Source organism: Cuculus canorus, chromosome 18, assembly GCF_017976375.1.
Source record: "Cuculus canorus isolate bCucCan1 chromosome 18, bCucCan1.pri, whole genome shotgun sequence".
Taxonomy (NCBI): domain Eukaryota; kingdom Metazoa; phylum Chordata; class Aves; order Cuculiformes; family Cuculidae; genus Cuculus; species Cuculus canorus.
Genome location: NC_071418.1, coordinates 1,494,547 through 1,512,431, shown reverse-complemented (window position 1 = coordinate 1,512,431; position 17,885 = coordinate 1,494,547). Strand labels below are relative to the sequence as shown.

The 17,885-nt window shown below is 40.1% G+C and overlaps 1 protein-coding gene across 4 annotated transcripts in view; it reads left to right on the top strand.

Moving 5' to 3' along the window:
• The window catches only part of SPAG9 (sperm associated antigen 9), a 58,730-nt gene that overhangs the window by 27,984 nt on the left and 12,861 nt on the right, over nucleotides 1-17,885 (top strand). For all 4 annotated transcript variants that reach the window (XM_054083501.1, XM_054083502.1, XM_009563934.2 and 1 more), the window contains 17 exons: nucleotides 2,426-2,636; nucleotides 3,149-3,248; nucleotides 4,303-4,424; nucleotides 7,471-7,528; nucleotides 8,089-8,241; nucleotides 8,328-8,379; nucleotides 8,793-8,923; nucleotides 10,160-10,216; nucleotides 11,069-11,242; nucleotides 12,025-12,154; nucleotides 12,410-12,502; nucleotides 12,753-12,920; nucleotides 13,616-13,787; nucleotides 14,769-14,996; nucleotides 15,721-15,916; nucleotides 16,737-16,859; nucleotides 17,390-17,470. In XM_054083501.1, coding sequence (XP_053939476.1) covers nucleotides 2,426-2,636; nucleotides 3,149-3,248; nucleotides 4,303-4,424; nucleotides 7,471-7,528; nucleotides 8,089-8,241; nucleotides 8,328-8,379; nucleotides 8,793-8,923; nucleotides 10,160-10,216; nucleotides 11,069-11,242; nucleotides 12,025-12,154; nucleotides 12,410-12,502; nucleotides 12,753-12,920; nucleotides 13,616-13,787; nucleotides 14,769-14,996; nucleotides 15,721-15,916; nucleotides 16,737-16,859; nucleotides 17,390-17,470 — 2,249 coding nt within the window. The remainder of the gene's footprint in view (nucleotides 1-2,425; nucleotides 2,637-3,148; nucleotides 3,249-4,302; nucleotides 4,425-7,470; nucleotides 7,529-8,088; nucleotides 8,242-8,327; nucleotides 8,380-8,792; nucleotides 8,924-10,159; nucleotides 10,217-11,068; nucleotides 11,243-12,024; nucleotides 12,155-12,409; nucleotides 12,503-12,752; nucleotides 12,921-13,615; nucleotides 13,788-14,768; nucleotides 14,997-15,720; nucleotides 15,917-16,736; nucleotides 16,860-17,389; nucleotides 17,471-17,885) is intronic.

Genomic DNA, 17,885 nt, shown 5'->3' with positions numbered 1-17,885 from the left:
AACATGTGGAGTAATGTTATTTGTTGAAGTAATAACCAGAATCTGCATCTTTTTCCTCTAAATTCTTTTAACATCAAGTATGAAGCACAAGGAAGATCGTAGTGCTTTCAGACGTCTGTCTTCAGGTGATACACACGCATTTCATTAATGGTCAGTGTTTCCTCTGAGTGTCACAAAGAGAGTCAGGGAGACACCGATACGGAAAAGGCTGCATATCCTGTAACTCGTACAGTAGTGACATTGCTGGGTGTCATTGTAAGACAACAGATGATTATGTAGCATTTATCCTCTTCTGCTTTCCTCTGCAGTGCATTGCAGATGGGCTACTGCTGCTTCAGATCTAATTGTCTAATTTTTAAGCTAATTTTCCTTTTTCATTAAAAGTTTTCTGGCAGCGCTGTCAAAAAAATATCAGATTTGCAAAGTCAATCCAGAATTGACTTCTGATTAATTTGTTGTCTCTTAATGGAATTGCATTTCATCTTCATTAGTTCTAGAAGAATCATTCATGATAGCTTAATCAATGTCCAAGAGTTAGCTAAAAAAATATAGTAGATAATAGAGTCATAAATGTAAAATAGTTGGGATTATTTGAAATTCCTTTAAGGAAAGGACCATTCTGTTCACTCTTTCTCTTGCGCTGTCAAGCTGTTTTCCTTGAGCTTGGTATGTGAAAGTCAGTGACCAGTCTGTTCCGCATCAGTTAGTGGATGCTTTTGGAATACAGAGATGGAGAAATGTTGATGCTTTTGGAATGCAAAGATGTAGAGGGGTTTGAACAAAGCCAAGGGCTCCATTGAGGTTTTATTCCCTTGGTAAGGGCCACCACATCTTCCCTTCTGTGTCTGCTTGCTGAAGTACGAATCATTATCCAGCAGATGAACTTTACCAGCTCAAAACTCAATTGGGTTAATTGTGTAGGTCTTTATTTTCTTTAAGTGGATACAACATAGAATCGTATAACACCTTAGTATGCAGGGTTGGTTGCCTCGTATTACTATGAGTAAGTGCTGAATTTTGTTTCTAAGGCTTGCAGATTCCATGTGGGGATGTAACTATGGGATGCAAGCTTTTCATTTATGAGGATAGGATAGGATAGGATCTGTGTTTTCGTCTCTGACCCCACAAATTATATTCTTAACTTTCCAAGAAATTCTAAAAACAAATATGTAGAATTTGCAGTTCTTAGTAATCATACGCTAAGTACAAATGGGAGAACGTGTGTCTGTGTGCAGGTCTTTGTTTTGGTTTGTTAAATTCCATTTCACTACATTGTGAGAAGGAGACACTCGCAATACAATGAACGGATGCTTCACAAAACCTAAATTTGCTTCTTTCGTGATAAGTTTCGGTTTCCTACCCGAACAGATATGTTCCCTTGGAATGTCACAGCCTCGCCTAGGAGACCTGCTTCCACCTCCCGTTCCCAAACAAAAACCTCAAACAACTTCTTATCAAAACTCACCACCCTGCCTTTATTTTACGCGTACCAGCCTGTTTCAGCTGGCTTTTTCCCAGGGAGATTGCTCTGACACTGTATGCTGGGAAATATTGGCCTACACAGCCCAATTTGTTTTCAAATCTGCTGTGAGATGGTGTTTGCTGTAGTGTTGCTCTTTGTCGGTTGAGGTGTCTGGAAGCTGGTATGGCTCTGATCGTTGATGAGGAGTGAAATAGCCTGGAACACGGTGCCTGTTGCCGCCTGGTCTGAGTGATGATCGTCATCTTGGGTCCAGCAGCTGGGTTAATAGCCCTGCTTGTGGTTCTTAATGAAGTGTCACTGCAGTGTAAACTGTTGCCACAAATCAGCTTCGTTTATTCATGTTCCATGGTTGAACTCAAATCCAACTGGACAAGCAGTCACTGCAGCTCAGTCTCATTCCCAGGGTCTTCCAGGGCTTGCAGCTGAGACTGGGAAGTGCGCTATAGCAGGCTGTGCGAAGTGCTTGCAAATACTGTAGTTTTATACCAGTTAAATCTGTTTTGTACCAGTGTTTCAATGTCTACTTTTTAAGAAGATTTTTTTTAAGACATCATACATGTTTTGAACAATTAAAAACCTTAGAATAGCTTTGAGAAGACTTGGTAAATCCATTGTGCAGCTTGAAGAGTTACTAATACAGGAATGCTGCCTGTTTCAAAGACGTCACAACTTGAGAAAGCTTATCTGTTCCCATACTTTATCAACTGAGATCAAATATTACTATTAAATAAGAGCATGCTTTATATAGCTGTAACCTCCCTAACAGAAGTGAAAGATGAGTTTAAGAGTACTAGCTTGAAGTATTCTTGCTGTTCTTTCTTATTTGCTTATTCCTCAGTAAAATGCAGTAATTTTGGTGTTTGTTCCTCAGTTTATATGCCTGGCTCCTCTAATAATATGTTAATTCATGTTCGTTAGTTTAATGGTAATGTTCAATTTTAGGATGAACTTTCTGATGTCAGCCAAGCAGGCTCAAAATCGACTACTCCAGCATCCACAGCTGCTTCAGATGTACCCGTGCTGCCTGCAGAAACTCCTCAGAAGGAAGATGCTGAAGGGCTTGCGAAGGACACAGATATGCCAAGTGAGAAGCCAGATGTAAGCAAGAATATTGAAGTACAGGTAGCTCAAGAGACAAGGAACGTGTCTACTGGTGAGCTGCTTTAATTTTTTAGTGTATGGTTACTGTGGACCTTGTATTTAATCTGTTATGACATTTCTTAAACCGTCGTGCCACAAATGAGAATTGTGGTTTTAGGAATTCAGACTATTGGTGTCTGATTTATAAACAACAGATTTCTGTTGTTTATAAGTGGCTTTTAGTCATTATTTTTTGTGAATCAGAATAATTTATGACATTTCCTTATAAACAGAAGTAGTGGTGCTCATCTAGACACAAAGTCCCAAGAGGAGACGGATCAGCTACTTGAAGAATTAGTGGGGAATAATGGTTATTGAATTACTTAAGTTCAGGAGAGGCTTACTTAGACAGTTGAGTGTCTGCACTAGGGTGTTAAAATCCATAGCTCTTCTTATTGGGTTGCCTTAATAAGTCTCTGAACAGAAGGCTACTAAGTTGATAATTGATTAATAACAATGACACGCAGGTAATGTCATCTGTCACAGTGATTTTGTTTATGAGATGTACCACTTGCTTCTCCCTAGGTGGAAATGAAAATGAAGAAAAATCTGAAGTTCAGGCAATCATTGAGTCAACTCCAGAGTTGGATATGGATAAAGATCTCAGTGGATATAAGGGGTCCAGGTAAGTCACATGTAGGAAACCAGTTTTGGAAGATATGAGACTTCAGTTCTGAGCTCATGACTTGTGTGGAACGTTTGCCAGACTGAGATCATGCACTATTTAGTAAATCTGCTTCTGAGACCTTTCTTCCCAATTGTAAGCACAGCAGGAGTTCTACTTTCTGTTGCTACAACTGATGAACGTTCAGGGTGCTTCATGTTAGAGCAGACTTAAGAATGCATAAATATTCTTTCAAGTAGAAGCTCTATATCAAGAGGCCTTTTCTAGACTAGATCTGGGTTTCAAGGTACAAGTGTTTTCCAAGCTGGGCCCTTGTGTTTTCACCCTTATCTTTAAAATTTGGGTTTGCAGCCGACTTTGCAAGCGTTACAGCGTTTATTCATCAGGTTCTGATGGTGGAATCACAGTGCTGGTGGAATGCTTCTGCCTGAGTGTGCTTTCTTGCAGGCTTTTCCTGTGAAGGATAACACTTCTTTCAAAAGCTCTAAAGCCCCATAAAAAATAAACAAGTGCTGTTTTGTTTGTGGGGGCAGTGCCTGATATTTTTGGCAAGCCCTGAACAATTTAGGGTCTAGCCACAAGTCTTACAAATATGTTCTGTGTCTGCGTGTTTCATTCCTGTGACGAAATGGAAGAAATCACCTTGTGTAGTGAACATTAATGGTGCAAGATCTTTGTGTGAAAGGAGCCCCCCTTCTGGGCAGAGGAGTAGTTTGATTTCAGACTATTTGCATCTCTTGCACTCTTGTTACATTAAATGACTTCCAGTTTGGGCTGACCAAGTCCTGACAGGGCTGAATTTCTATATGCCAAAACCTGATATGCTTTAATGTATTAAAATTGAGCCTGGCTCAGTATCAGCAGCCACCTCAAGTCTGGGTTCTTGAGGCCAAAGTAGTATTTGAAAATAGAATTTAGGACTCTAAGCCAACTGAAAGCTTCTGGCATTTGGGGGTGACAAATTAACTACTAGTTAAAACACGGAGAAGACTTTTGTCAGTGTGGGAATGTTTTCTTTCTGCCTTTTCAAGTCTCGTTTGCATTCTCTCAATAGCACTCCTACCAAAGGCATAGAGAACAAAGCGTTTGACCGTAATACAGAGTCACTCTTTGAAGAGCTGTCATCTGCTGGTTCTGGCCTAATTGGAGATGTGGATGAAGGTGCAGATCTACTGGGTAAGAAAGGTTATTTAAAGAGGAATTTTCCTTGTTAGTAGGGTGTTTAACTATCCTTGCTGGATTTACTGTTAGGATTCATTTGCATTAAATTCTTTTGATTATCATCCTAAGGTGGTTATTGGGATGCAAAAAATCAGGAAAAAGTATTTGTTCTTTATTTCAGTATATGAGCCTTAATTTGTTGGGGCACTTCTTACACTATTGTCTCAGTTCAGTTTTCCTGTTTTGTTCTCTGACACAAGGATTTTTATCTTGAGCCTAGATTTTCATCTTGAACTAGTTTTAGGGAGTTTATGGTGGATCGTGCCCAATCTGTAATGGCCTCACTTTGTCACCTCTCTGTGGAATTTAACTTGTCTGAGGGAATCGCGTAGGGAATCGTCTGAGAAAATGCAATAGTGGTAATTTGAGAGCCAAACCATTAATTGGAAGGGGAACCCACGTTTCTTCCTGAACAGCTTCATGCTGCCTATGGGCTGACCAAATAAGATGTAGGTTTTGGGAATATGAGTTGATCAGGAGCGAGAAAAAGGTCCTTAAAAGAAGGCTCTTTCTATAAACAATGAATGTCTTGTGTTACAATGAGGTGTTTTAACGTATTCAGGCCTCATTTTGAAATAATGAGATCTGGTACTATGGGATGTATAAAACGCAGGTGTAACTCCTCTGTGTTTTAGGAATGTGTTGTATGTATAAAGTGATAAGTTTGCTTCTGTCATCTGACCCAGGAGAAATATAGATAAGTAGTATTTAGAACTAATTTTGGAATTTGGATTTCTGATTGTTCAGTGTCCCACCAGAAACTTATTTTACACCCAATATGTGACAGTATAGCTTACTGGGGGTAATGGGCCTGTCTCCAGTCTGAGAGATGGGTTTGCTTTGTTTCACTCTCTGTTGCTTTGATTCCTGAGCAGTGAGCACCACCACATCCTTGCTGGAACATAATTCATCCAACACTCTTGCACTCTGTCACCACAGCGATGTTAATGACACATTCTGCATGGGAAAATACAAACAGTGGGGGAGAAGTGTTACCATATAGCAACTTCCATCCCTTACCTGCATGATAAATTGTTTCAAGAAATGAAATCACTGTCAGGACAGCCTGGTAATGGATGCTTTGTTTTCCATGGGAAAAAAAAATTATCTTTATAGTGTAATGAATCAAAAGTTTGTCACTGACTTCATTACCATTTTCCATAAAACTACTGCTAGAAACACTGCTGTGTGCAAAACAAACACCTGGTTATAACTGTGTTTGTTATGCGGAATGTGTTGGTTTCAAAGTTGTACTGTATAATCCCCACTTCACTTGAGCACAACCACAGTCCAGGTTACTCTCATACCTCAAAACCCCATCTGCGTCCAGGAGAGCTGGCGTGTCCCAAGCATTTCAGTCTGTTCTAAGTGAACACTAAACTTCACTTTGGCATTCTGTACAAGCCGTTAATCAGGATTCTCTGATCTGTTTTCTCTTGGGCCGCATACCCAGGGGAATATTCTGGTGTGTATGCTTCTCTTTCTAAAAAGAACCTCTTTGAAATCTGTCGCTGCTACAGTTGGGCGTTCTTGGCTGCTGCGCTTTAAAAATACATTCTTGGCATTTTTTTCCCTGCTTGGTAACATTTTTTTGCCTTTGCACTCCAGCTTTCTGGTTTTTGTTCTGGCTTTATAAAGGTTTCTGAAACCTGTTGGAAGTGATCCTAGATACTTTTATCTGTGAATACAGAAAACATTTTAAAGGCCTTAAAACTTGAGTAAAACCTCGCTGACTGCACTATAGGGGATTTCTCCAGATATTGATAAAGTAACAATAGCTGATCTCGGTTCCCTCACTATTAATTGTCATCTTCTTTTAATCCAAAACCCAGAGAGAAAGACTAGAAGAGGGAACTTTACCTTGCATGACTACTTTTAGATACCTTTTTCTTATTGTAATCCAGGTATCTTTTAAGTCTTTTGTAACCAAAGTCGCTTAGGAGATGGTGTTCGTTACTTTAAAAGGCCTCCAAGATACCTTTTTCATTTGTTGCGTTAGTCTTGAATTAACTTCATTTCTGCCATTATCAGTGCGGTAATTATTTTGTTGTGCAAGGTGTAAAATAATTCTTTTCTGCCTGAAAGCTTATCTTTTTAAAATCCTGCAAATTATATTGCTTTAAGCATGCAGACAATAGGATGAGAAGTTAATTTCCAGACACTTAAATACCGTTGGAGTAGTTACACAAAGACTAAATTTTGCTTTTTTCAAGTTACTTTGAGACTTTTAGTGAATGGCTTTAGCATTTCTTCCAAGTATTGTGCTGCTAATTTTTTTCACAGCAAATGAGGTTAACTTTTAAGTTACTGATTTTCCCAGGAGGTCTGATCGATAGGAATGGTTGTGACAAACTTAATGTCTTGTCTTTCATACAAATCCTGCTTCTAATCGCATCCTGTTCCATTTCAAAGTTTTGGTGGTGCCTGTGTTTTAATTCACTCTTACTTCATAAGTCGAAATCTTTTATTGCTTCTCGCTCATACTACACCTCACATGAAATGTCTCTTGTTCTTGTTTTTGCTCTACATGGAATGCATGGCCTTTAAAGACCGTAATTTCTTTGGTAAGGTATCATTTGCTCTGGGGAAGTCTGCAGGGCTTTTGCAACCTCAGCTTTAATTCAGCATGTCTTGTGTCTATAACCAATATACCTTTGTATCTAACGTGGTATAAAAGACTGTAGAGAGTTTTAAACTTAGCTTTTTATGGACTAACAGTTCCCCAGTAACGCTGTGTTAGGTTTCTGGCTTTGTACTACTCTTCAGAACATCCAGAGTAGGAGAAGGTAGCGCCGGCCACCAGCCTGTGCTCAGCTGGGGCTGCCTTTGGGCTTTAGTTGAAGTCAGATTGGGAAGAAGGTGGAGGGGAGTGTTAATTGTAGAAGGTAGGTTGTACTGTTGAGTTTGTCATGCTTAATGTTCAGCTGGTTTAGATAACAATAGGTTTTGTAAAAACATCTGTTTTATCTGCTCATGTCGTGTGTTTGTTTCCTTTGGAAAGGAATGGGTCGTGAGGTCGAAAACCTTATTTTGGAAAACACTCAGCTGTTGGAGACAAAGTAAGTGAGAACGCGTGTGTAAAATACTGAACTGTTATTTTTTCTGTCTTCAGTATCTTCAGGCCCAGAAAGTTGAAGCTATACAAATGTACTGTCAGTTTTAAGAGTAGTGGGAGTGTAAGTGTTTTGAATGTGTGGGTATATTTGGCTAATTAGATAGCTTATTTGGTATTCTGCTAGAAATTAAGGACCTAAGAAGCAAAAGCTGCTTTTATCCTTGTAAGGCTGCAAGGAATGCAATACCATGCCCTAGCCTGAGATCAACTCCCTGCCTTTTCTGTTGGAAACAGCTGTAACAGCAGAAACTGATCTCCTGGAGCACCGTTGGGGAACGACCTCCAAACAAACTGTTCTGATTTATCAATACTTTTTTCTATTAGAGAGGTGTGAATGCACTTGAGCATTTGAGATTTGGGGGAGAGTATTTGCCCTATTTTAGAAAACCGTATCTTTTCACAGCAGCTCTATAAGAAATGTGTAGGTTTTCAAGAATAAAATCATGCTGAAGCTAAACCAGGAGACCGTGGTCATCCTTGTAACGGTGTGTTCTGTTTGTGTAGAAATGCACTGAATGTGGTGAAGAACGATTTGATTGCAAAGGTGGATGAATTGACCTGTGAGAAGGATGTATTACAAGGTGAATTAGAGGCTGTAAAACAAGCCAAACAGAAGCTTGAGGAGAAGAATAAGGAACTGGAAGAAGAGCTGAGAAAGTAAGTTTTATTCCATCTTTGTGAAAAAGAAAGAAAACCCACCCCCCTGTGGTATCTAATGCAGCTGTTTTTTATTCTGTATACAGAGCTCGTGCAGAAGCAGAGGAAGCCAGACAGAAAGCGAAAGAGGATGATGATGTAGGTGTATGCGTGTGTGTGTTTCTGTATGTATAATTCACAACAGGGCGTTAAGAGTCCACATATTTAGTGAGTGCTACTAAACTTTACTGCTTAAGAAGTAGTGCTAACCTCCCTTTGTGTACAGAAAAGAGAGATCTAAACAGCACAAGTAAACTGAAATTGTTCTTTTTCCTCTCTGCCTGTTTCTGTGTGTGATGTTCTCATTGAAGAATTGTTTTGTATGTAGTATAATCTGAATAAAAAGGGTTAGAGGAGAGGAAGGTGAAATTGAGTTAGTTTTACAAAGCCTCAAATGTTTTGGAGTCTGGAATTGTGCCCTAAACTGAGTCTTATTGGAAGGCAGAGGCTGACTCTGCAAGGCCCTGCTGTGCTCCTTTGTTCATCCTGTGTTTGCTTTTTTGTGTGTTCAGAGTGATGTCCCCACCGCTCAGCGGAAGCGCTTTACTCGTGTTGAAATGGCCCGTGTTCTGATGGAGAGAAATCAGTATAAAGAGAGGCTGATGGAGCTGCAGGAAGCTGTGCGATGGACTGAGATGATACGGTAAAAGGCTCTTTTGAAGTCTTTGATAGAGCTGCTTGGATTTTACAAGCTTTTGATGTTTAGCTGCAGAGTGATCTGGTCAGTAGGTTACGGTAGGAGGCCTTAATTGCTCTTCTGCTTGTCTCCCTGTGTGCCCACAAATAACTTTTTAAGTTATGGGCATGCAGCTCATCTTGGGAAAGTGGGTTCTTAGTGAGACTTGAGTGAAGTTGTGTTGCTTCCTATGATGTGAAATAATCATTCCTTGAAGAAATGCAGGTATTTTGGAATGGTAACAAAACTTGGCAACTGTAAATAATATACATCTTAAAAATTAGTGTGTATCGTGCACATACCTCAAAGCAGAGGGCCCTGTTGTCAGCTGGGGTGTCAAAACAGGAGTGACAGTCTTCAGAATGTGTGATCCGTGTGTAATAGCTTGGGTTGGTAGGAGGAAACACAGTTTTAAAACTGTACAAGCTTGGTTAAATATAAACAATAAAGATGGTCATCTGGTCTAATTTGCATCCTGATACTGAGTTATCTGGAAGGTGTGATTTTAAAAAACAAAGGTCTTCTGCCACAGCCCAGCTCGTTCTTGTCACACCCCCTTGAGCCACGTCTGTCTCCAGAGGGAACAGGGTCGTTCTGGGCTGTCTGCCAGTCAGGTGTAAGGATCGCATCTGGTTTCTTCTGTTGTCCTCAATACCTGAGAGCCATTTCGACCCTGGGCCTCTGGGAGGAGAAATGGCTGTTCACAAGCAGGGGTGGTTTGCTTTTCTGTAGTTGTGTCCTGTAGAAATCCTGTCCTGTCTCTGCTAATGCATCTGTGGCTTCAGGAACAATCATTTTATCATTTACTTACTGATGTGTTGAAGAATAAGGGGGTTTAAAATACGAAGCAATGGTTAAAATATTAAAAAATAGTTAACAGAAGAATCTGAAGTAGTTTGCTGCTTTCTTCTAGCCATTTTCATTGCAGTGTTGTTACACAGATGTCTCCTCTGTTTGAAAAGCACTCACTGGTGGTGTTTGTGATGCAAATAAATGTGGGTGATGTTTATTGTGTAATGTCAGTTCATCTAGTGACAATTCAAATATTGTGCTTGGATCAGAAAAGCAGTGTCGATGTAAAGAAACAAGCTCTGATACTTTCGATATGTTATCCTGTCTTTTTTCATCAGTTACGCGCTGTTCCGTTCATTTCCCTTTTCTAATTAAAGCTTACTCAGTAAACTTGGAATTCATTTCTTTTAGAGCATCGAGAGAAAACCCAGCTATGCAAGAAAAGAAGAGATCAAGCATTTGGCAGTTGTAAGTATTGAAACGCAGCTCACTGGTTAGGGTCTTTTATTTATTTTTGCCAATTAGCCGGCACATTTTTGTCTGTTAGCTAATCATGTCTTGGCAGAGGAAGATGTCTTAACTGTTCTCCTCTTGTTACCTAGCGTGCCAGCTCGGTAAGGCTGTTCTTGGAGACAGAGTGTATCGTAAGCTGCATCGCATAGTGAATGGCTCTGCACTTTATGAAGTTAAATGCCGAAGTGCTGTAATTTTTTTTTTCTAGCTGAATATGCACCAGGACTCTTGTTGTGAACGTTTTTCTGGGTTCTTGTTTTACGATGAAAAACAGAAACCTGAATAGCTCGTGTGGATTGCATTTATTTCAGCTTCCTTTTCCCCTGTGAAGTACGGCTTACTGATTGTTGTGTCTTCCTTTCTAACTTCAAGCTCTCAATCTAAACAGCGTAATTCACAACACTATTTGTCAAATAATCCCTTCAATGCAGTTTGCGGATAACTTTTCTGTCTTTTAGCCTAGAGGGTGGTGGGATTTTTCAGGTGCTCTGTGCATGAACTAATATGCCTCATAAAACTGTCTTCAGGTGTGATGTTTACATCCTAATTTTTTTGGTTCCCTGTAGATGTTCATTCCTGATGAAGATCCCATTAAATTTTATAAACAAATGGGAAAATAATTCTTTAAGTATTTTTCTGACATGAGTTTGTGCTTTGTGAGTGTTGCTGAATGCGTGCAGGCTGCTGCTGTGGCGAGCTGCAGTTTCAGTCTAACTGCTTGAGCAGGACAACACTGTTTTGCCTGCATAGTCTGTTTGGGTGTACCTTACACAGCTTAACTCTCATCTGTCTTTTTTCTTCTTCCAGTTTTAGCAGGCTCTTCAGTTCATCCAGCAATACAGCTAAGAAACCTGAACCTCCTGTTAATGTCAAATACAATGCTCCAACCTCACATATTACTCCATCGGTCAAGAAAAGAAGCAGCACATTATCTCAATTACCAAGTGACAAATCCAAGGCCTTCGAATTCCTCAGTGAAGAGTAAGACATTTTGGGTTTCTGATACTCGATATGTGATACTAGATAGATATGCTCTATCGCATTTGTACTCTGTCAACCCTCTGAGGTAAACAGCGCGCTGCTAAGTGAAGTAGGATGTTCTCTTGAAGTGAATGTTGATACCTAAGGAATGAAGGCAGTGCGGCCACAGCACACGGCGGCAGGCGAGTGCCCCGGGTGGCTGCAGAATCACAGAATCACAGAATCACAAGGTTGGAAAGGACCCATTGGATCATCGAGTCCAACCGTTCCTAACACTCCCTAAACCATGTCCCTAAGGCTTCTGTCTGGCAAATGTCACCGCCTTTCAGAACAGTGCCTCTTGGTACCAGAGGTGCACTTTGCACTTGGACGCAGGTGATGTAGCCAAGCAGGGACTGTACAGATACTCTCTTTTTCAGTTCAGTGGAGAAACAGAACAACATGAAGCAGGCTAATAAGCATCTCTAATTTTTTTTCTTCCTGTTTTTCGTTTTGGCAATAGATCTGTTTGGTTTGCAACTTTGAAAGCTTCCAGTAGAGGTAATTCTCTTTAAGGATGCTGACAACAGACTGCCTGGTTTTGCCTGCCTTTCAGAGCTCCCTTAAAAACAGCCTGCAGGAAACCTGTTGTTCTCTAGGTGATGTGTGAAAAACTAGTGATCGCTTTGGTAACCGAGTGCTTCCATGGAGATGTTGTCCATGGAGTGTAATAGCAACTCACATTACACAAAGAATTCTAGAGAGCATAAATAACAGGTTCTCTAATAATGGTTCTTCCCTAGAACTGAAGCCAGTTTAGCCTCACGCAGAGAGCAGAAGAGGGAGCAGTATCGCCAAGTGAAAGCACATGTTCAGAAAGAGGACGGTCGAGTGCAAGCGTTTGGCTGGAGTCTACCTCAGAAGTACAAACAGGTATTGTGCTTCTGTTCTCAGATGTGGCGGTAACAGCTTCGTGTTTTGTGAAATCGGAACACAGTATAATTTCACAGCTTGTGTTTGAGTGATTCCTGTGTTCTTTTGTTGAACTTCTGTAGATAAGAGTCTAAGGAAAACCACAAAGAGCAAAACCTGTAATTGTGTTTAACAATGTCTGATCAACTGATTCCAAAGACTGTAAACCTCTTTTAAAGGGAAAAGCTTTTCTGTTTGTTTTCGTTCTTTACCTAGGTGGCAAATGGTGGCCAGAGTGAAAATAAGATGAAGAACCTGCCTGTACCTGTTTACCTGAGACCTTTAGATGAGAAGGATACCTCTATGAAGGTAGGATGTTCACAGTGATGACAGACACTTTGACAGCTTAGAGCTTGAATATTTTTATTTTAGACTCTGTTTTCTTTTGGAAATAAAATTGTTTCTTTTTAAAGCGTAAGTGAATCAGAATTTAAGCTTCAGTAGAAATGCACATGACTTTAAGCTTAATGAATTCCTTAAAACGGACTGCAGATATTTAACAATGAGTGTGTGTTTTTTGAGTTTCCCACTTAAACAAAGCACTTCTTTTTCTTTCAAGCTGTGGTGTGCTGTCGGGGTGAACCTCTCAGGAGGGAAAACCCGAGATGGCGGGTCTGTGGTTGGTGCCAGTGTGTTCTACAATGATGTGACTGGTGTGGATGCAGATGGCAACAAGCAGCAAACAGGATCTCAAAGTAGTTTAGATAGACTGGACCAGGAGCTCAAGGTAAGGCCACATAGAGCACGCTGAGTAGTTGATATGGTTAAACGTCTTTGCATATCTGTAGATTAATAAAGCATTTTGTAATCGGGTTTATTGGTAACAAGTAGACTTTCTTGTGTAGTCATCAGCCCAAGATATTTGGGTTGTTGAATCCAACTGCAGAAATACTGTGATTCTTTCCCGTGTACCAGCTTGTTGGCAAACCTGAGGAGCAAATCAATTCTACATCAAAATGATGCACTGCTTATGCCAGTGCTGCCTGCTTTAAAAACCATTTGTGACAAAATTGTTTGTGTTCTGACTGCCATTTAAAAAAAACCCTCTTTTTTTAGCTGTCTGTGCCATTGTTTAAAAATGTTAGTCTTCATGTTTTCAGGATGAAACAATGAATGAATTTCTTAAGGGCATAAAAGCGAAGGCTTAACTTTGAAGTGCTTTGGGACATCGCATTAATGTGTGGTGACACAGCGTATGGTAGCTGGCACATAAGTAGTGTTCTTATGTAGCTTTATACTTGTCAAAGGGTATAATTGTGCAGTATGATTATTTTCTACAGCTTTCTATGCAAGTATGAAATATGAAGAGGTTTATATTCCAAATAAATAGAAGTAGTAACTACATGTGATTTTTATAATGGCATTAGAGCTACTTAACAGACAGTCAATAACGACTTCTGTTCTGCCTTTATTCTCCTTCAGGACCAGCAGAAGGAGCTGAAACATCAGGAAGAATTATCCAGTCTAGTTTGGATCTGTACTAGCACACATTCTGCTACAAAAGTTATCATTATTGATGCTAATCAACCGGGAAATATTCTGGACAGCTTCATTGTTTGCAATTCTCATGTGCTTTGTATCGCTAGTGTACCAGGTAAAGACTTGGCTTGTTTTCCTCCTGCTTTTTTGCCTGTATCTTATTCAGCTTTTTTATGGAGTGAAAAACCAAAGATTTATTAATCAGTGCAATAAAATATTCCTGTAACATAGCAATAAAGTGATTAGGGAAAACTGTTGGGGTTTTGCTGTCCTGTTTCACTGCTCAGTTGGCTCCTGACCTGAAGTTACTCAAAGATAGAGGGGTGTCAGCAACCAAGCCCAAGGATTTTGTCTGCTCCATTATCAGTTGTGCAATAGTGCTGATGTTTCATGGAACTGTGAATGTCACAGAAGAAAAATATATTGGCTTTTTAGGTCTCTTCAGCCCCTGGAAAATAAGTAGCAAATCTTGGAGCTTCCTTAGAGGGAATCCTTTTTATAGTGGAAGCTTGCTGAGGATCGTATGCTGAGCGAAGTTTAAGAGGGAACTGTGATTCTGGAGAACAACTATTTGCGCTTTCAGAATTCTTGTTTCTTGACCTTTGCTTACGGAAGTCTGTAGTTCTAGTTCCAGTGAAGAAGTTTTGTTTAATAAGCTCTGAAGAAATCTTTCCCATGAAGTTTATTTTAGGTCTTAAAAGTATTTGAGAGGGTTGTACGATGAAAAAGAACATTTTTTTCCAGAAGGATCTCTTGCAGTTACTGTCTTCATAAAGCCATAGGTTGGTATCCCTGCCGATGGGCACTGTCGTGAAATCTAATTTTATTGGAGAATTTGAAATATAAAAACACTGGTTGCGAAACTCTGCAGATTGAAGTAAGACATTGAGATCTGCAGCATGCGGAGGTGCTGATTTTTGCTTTTTGAGCTTTGTGACAGCATCTTTAATGTGTGCTGCTCATGTTAAAATGAACTTGTAGATGGGTACCTGTGTGTTAAATCTCAGTTGCTCATTCACGTTGAAGCTTAGGTTGTTTTTACATAGCCCCGTGATTTACTTTCATCACCACAACATGCGAGTTTAATCTCTTTCAGGGGCAAGGGAAACGGACTATCCTGCAGGAGAAGAAGGGTCTCAAGAAGCAGATCCCAGTCAGGTAGACAAGTCATCCCTGTGTGGAAGCATGACTAGCAACAGCTCTGCCGAAACCGATAGCTTACTGGGAGGAATCACGGTGGTTGGCTGTACGGCAGAGGGTATCACAGGAACGCCTGCAGCGCCCAGTGCAAATGGCAGCTCACTCGTGGCAGACAAACAGTCAGGTAGGAAGGTGTGACAGGTGTGCCAACGGTGGCCAAGCACCATTAGGTGTAATTGAGAATTGATTGGTGCAAGTCGTTCATGAAACAGCTTGTCTGTAAGCGATGGGAGCATCAAACAAGTATCTGTGGGAATGGCCTATACGTCTGACATCAATGCACTGCATAATTGTTGCTGAAAACTTCGTGGAGGTGATGTTAAATGGATAAAGACAATTGCTTCTTCCAAATGCTTTTGAGAGAAATCTCTTTTGCATAGTCTAAAGGGAGCTTTGAAGTGATTCAGCATTTGAAATGCAGATCTTGCTGACAAATGACTAGAGAACATGGATATGTGCCTCAAATCTTGTAAAGTCTTAGAGATTTACATGAAGCTACTTAATTGCAGGCATTCTTAATGTTTTCTGTCATGCCCTTCAGAGGTGTACGGGGATGTCGTTGCTAAAGGTTATGTGGTTGGTGGACTTGTTTGCTGTTCTAGTTAATCACTTAAAGGCCAGTCTGTGCCACAAGGTGCCCGTGACACTTGCTGATACGCTGCAACGTAGTAAAGCTTGGGTGTTTCCGATCTGCTTTTTCTTTTTTTAGTCACAATCCAGATTTTGTATTTCATCTGTCTGGTTATTACAGCCATTCACTTAAATTTAAGTATTGAGTTCTGACTGGTTTAAATAGTTGTGAATTCTCTCACGGTTGTTAAGTTTTTCACATTTTTTTTGTGCCGTAGATAATGCGACTGAAAGTAATTCAGTAGATGAGAACATTCCAACAGCAGAAGAGGCAACAGAAGCCACAGAAGCCACTGCAGGGACAGGAGAAGACACAGCTGATATTGCACATACTGGAGTTTACACAGAGCATGTCTTTACAGATCCCCTGGGGGTGCAGAACACCACAGAGGCGTCTCCAGTGTACCAGCCTAGGTACGTCAGCTCCATCACACACCTCTTATAATGCATTTAAAACCAAAAAGATATTTGTAGGGACACAACAAGGGGACAAAACAACTCTTTTATTTCTCATTAAGTATGTTGAAGTTTATGTAAGTAGTCTTGGTACAAGGCACTCTACACTTTGCTTGTGTGAAAGGGTCACCTGTGTGCAGAGCCTTTTGTCTGTGAACTCGTATCACTCGAGTACCGACACCTCCGGAGTGGAGGAGGGAGTGTCTAGCAGTTTGTCACTAACAAAGTGACTAGTCTGTTTCTCACAGACTTAATGTGAGCACCGCTGATTGGGAGGTGCCCATTTCAGTTCCCTGTTTTGATGTGAAAATAAGTAAGAATTACGCTCCTTTCTTCCCATCAACTGATTGTTCAAGTGTATGTTTCTTCTCAGAATAGTGTGAGCAGTTACGTGGGGGAGAAGCAGCTTGAAAGTAACAAATATTTCAGATCTTCAGGAGTCTTCACTCTGCATGCAGACACAAAAGTGTCACGCAGCTTTCTTATAAGTGTTTTTCTTAACATGTGCCTCTTCTGCCATTATCAGAGATATCGGCCGTACTGACAGGCTTGGATGGAACCTCAGTTTCATTGTGGAAGCGAATGTCTACTTGAAGAAATTACTGAGTTTCCATCTTTATCATTGTACTTCCATGAAAAGTTATTCTTTCTTAGGTACCTTATGTATTTCAAAAGCCAGTGTAGAAGCTAGCAGCAATCAAGCAAACACCTAGGTTATAATCTGAGTAGTCTGTGCCCTTGATTCAATGTATTTTAACTGCTTTTTTTTTTCTTCCAGTACTGAGTCAGACTTGTATAAAGACGTTTCAGTTTTGCCAAATGAGCAAGATCTAGTGAGAGAAGAAGCACAGAAAATGAGCAGCCTTTTACCAACAATGTGGCTTGGTGCACAGAATGGATGGTAAGAAAATGCTGATCTTGTTAAATGTATTTGGAAAAGTTGTTTTAAACTTGCTGATTGTGCCTACCGGCCTGGTAACTGTCTTGAGTCAAGATTAAGTGCAAGAGGACCTCAAGACAGCATAAACTTTCTATGCTTTGCTACGTTTAGGCATTATGGAATTCAAAGGAAGTATTGTAGGTGGTTGGGAAGCTCTTTTTGACAGATACCATTGAAAAGTTTTGGTTGTGTTTTTTTTTGTAGTAAAAGAAATTGTTATGGTCTTATAATTCAGTATTTTATTATGCTAGAAAAATATTTATTGCCCTTCTTACTGCAGATGTATCTGCAAAGACATCAGTAATGGTTTAGGCCTCTGCAAAACCATTCTGTTTGTTCTTTCAGTATAAACGTAGTTTTCAGTGGAAGATAGAAACTTATTTTCCCTTTGTTTGTGGATTTCAGTTACAGGGGTTTTGCTTTGGCTGTTTTTTTTCCTATCTAGTTCACATTTCCTAGTGCTTTTAACCCCTCCTGATTTGTCTTTGCAGCCTGTATGTTCATTCGTCAGTGGCCCACTGGAGGAAATGTGTTCATGCCATTAAACTTAAAGACTCTATTCTCAGTATTGTGTAAGTCCTGAAAGAATGTCATGTCAATCATAATGGACTTCTGAAAATGCTCACGGAGTGGTTTTGTATTTCCTCCTCGAATACTGGGGATGCCAGTTGCTGTAAATGCATGATGTACTTTTGAGGGGCAGTGGCAAACTCCTGGCAAGTAAGGAAAACCAAAGGGATCTTGCGTCTGTTGGAATTATTGCTCAGGTGATGAGCTATAGCGGTATGTTTGGTGTTAGTGGCAGCTGCATTCCAAACAGTTGCAGGTTATCATCTTTCTTTTCTTCAGGCATTGTAGCTAGATATATGTTCATCTTTCTGAACTGGATTTTGATGCCTTGCAATTGTCCCTTCTCTTGAGCTCTGTTTTAGAAACCAAAACACTAGGGATAACTTAAATATAATATGTTTATACCTTTAAACTTAT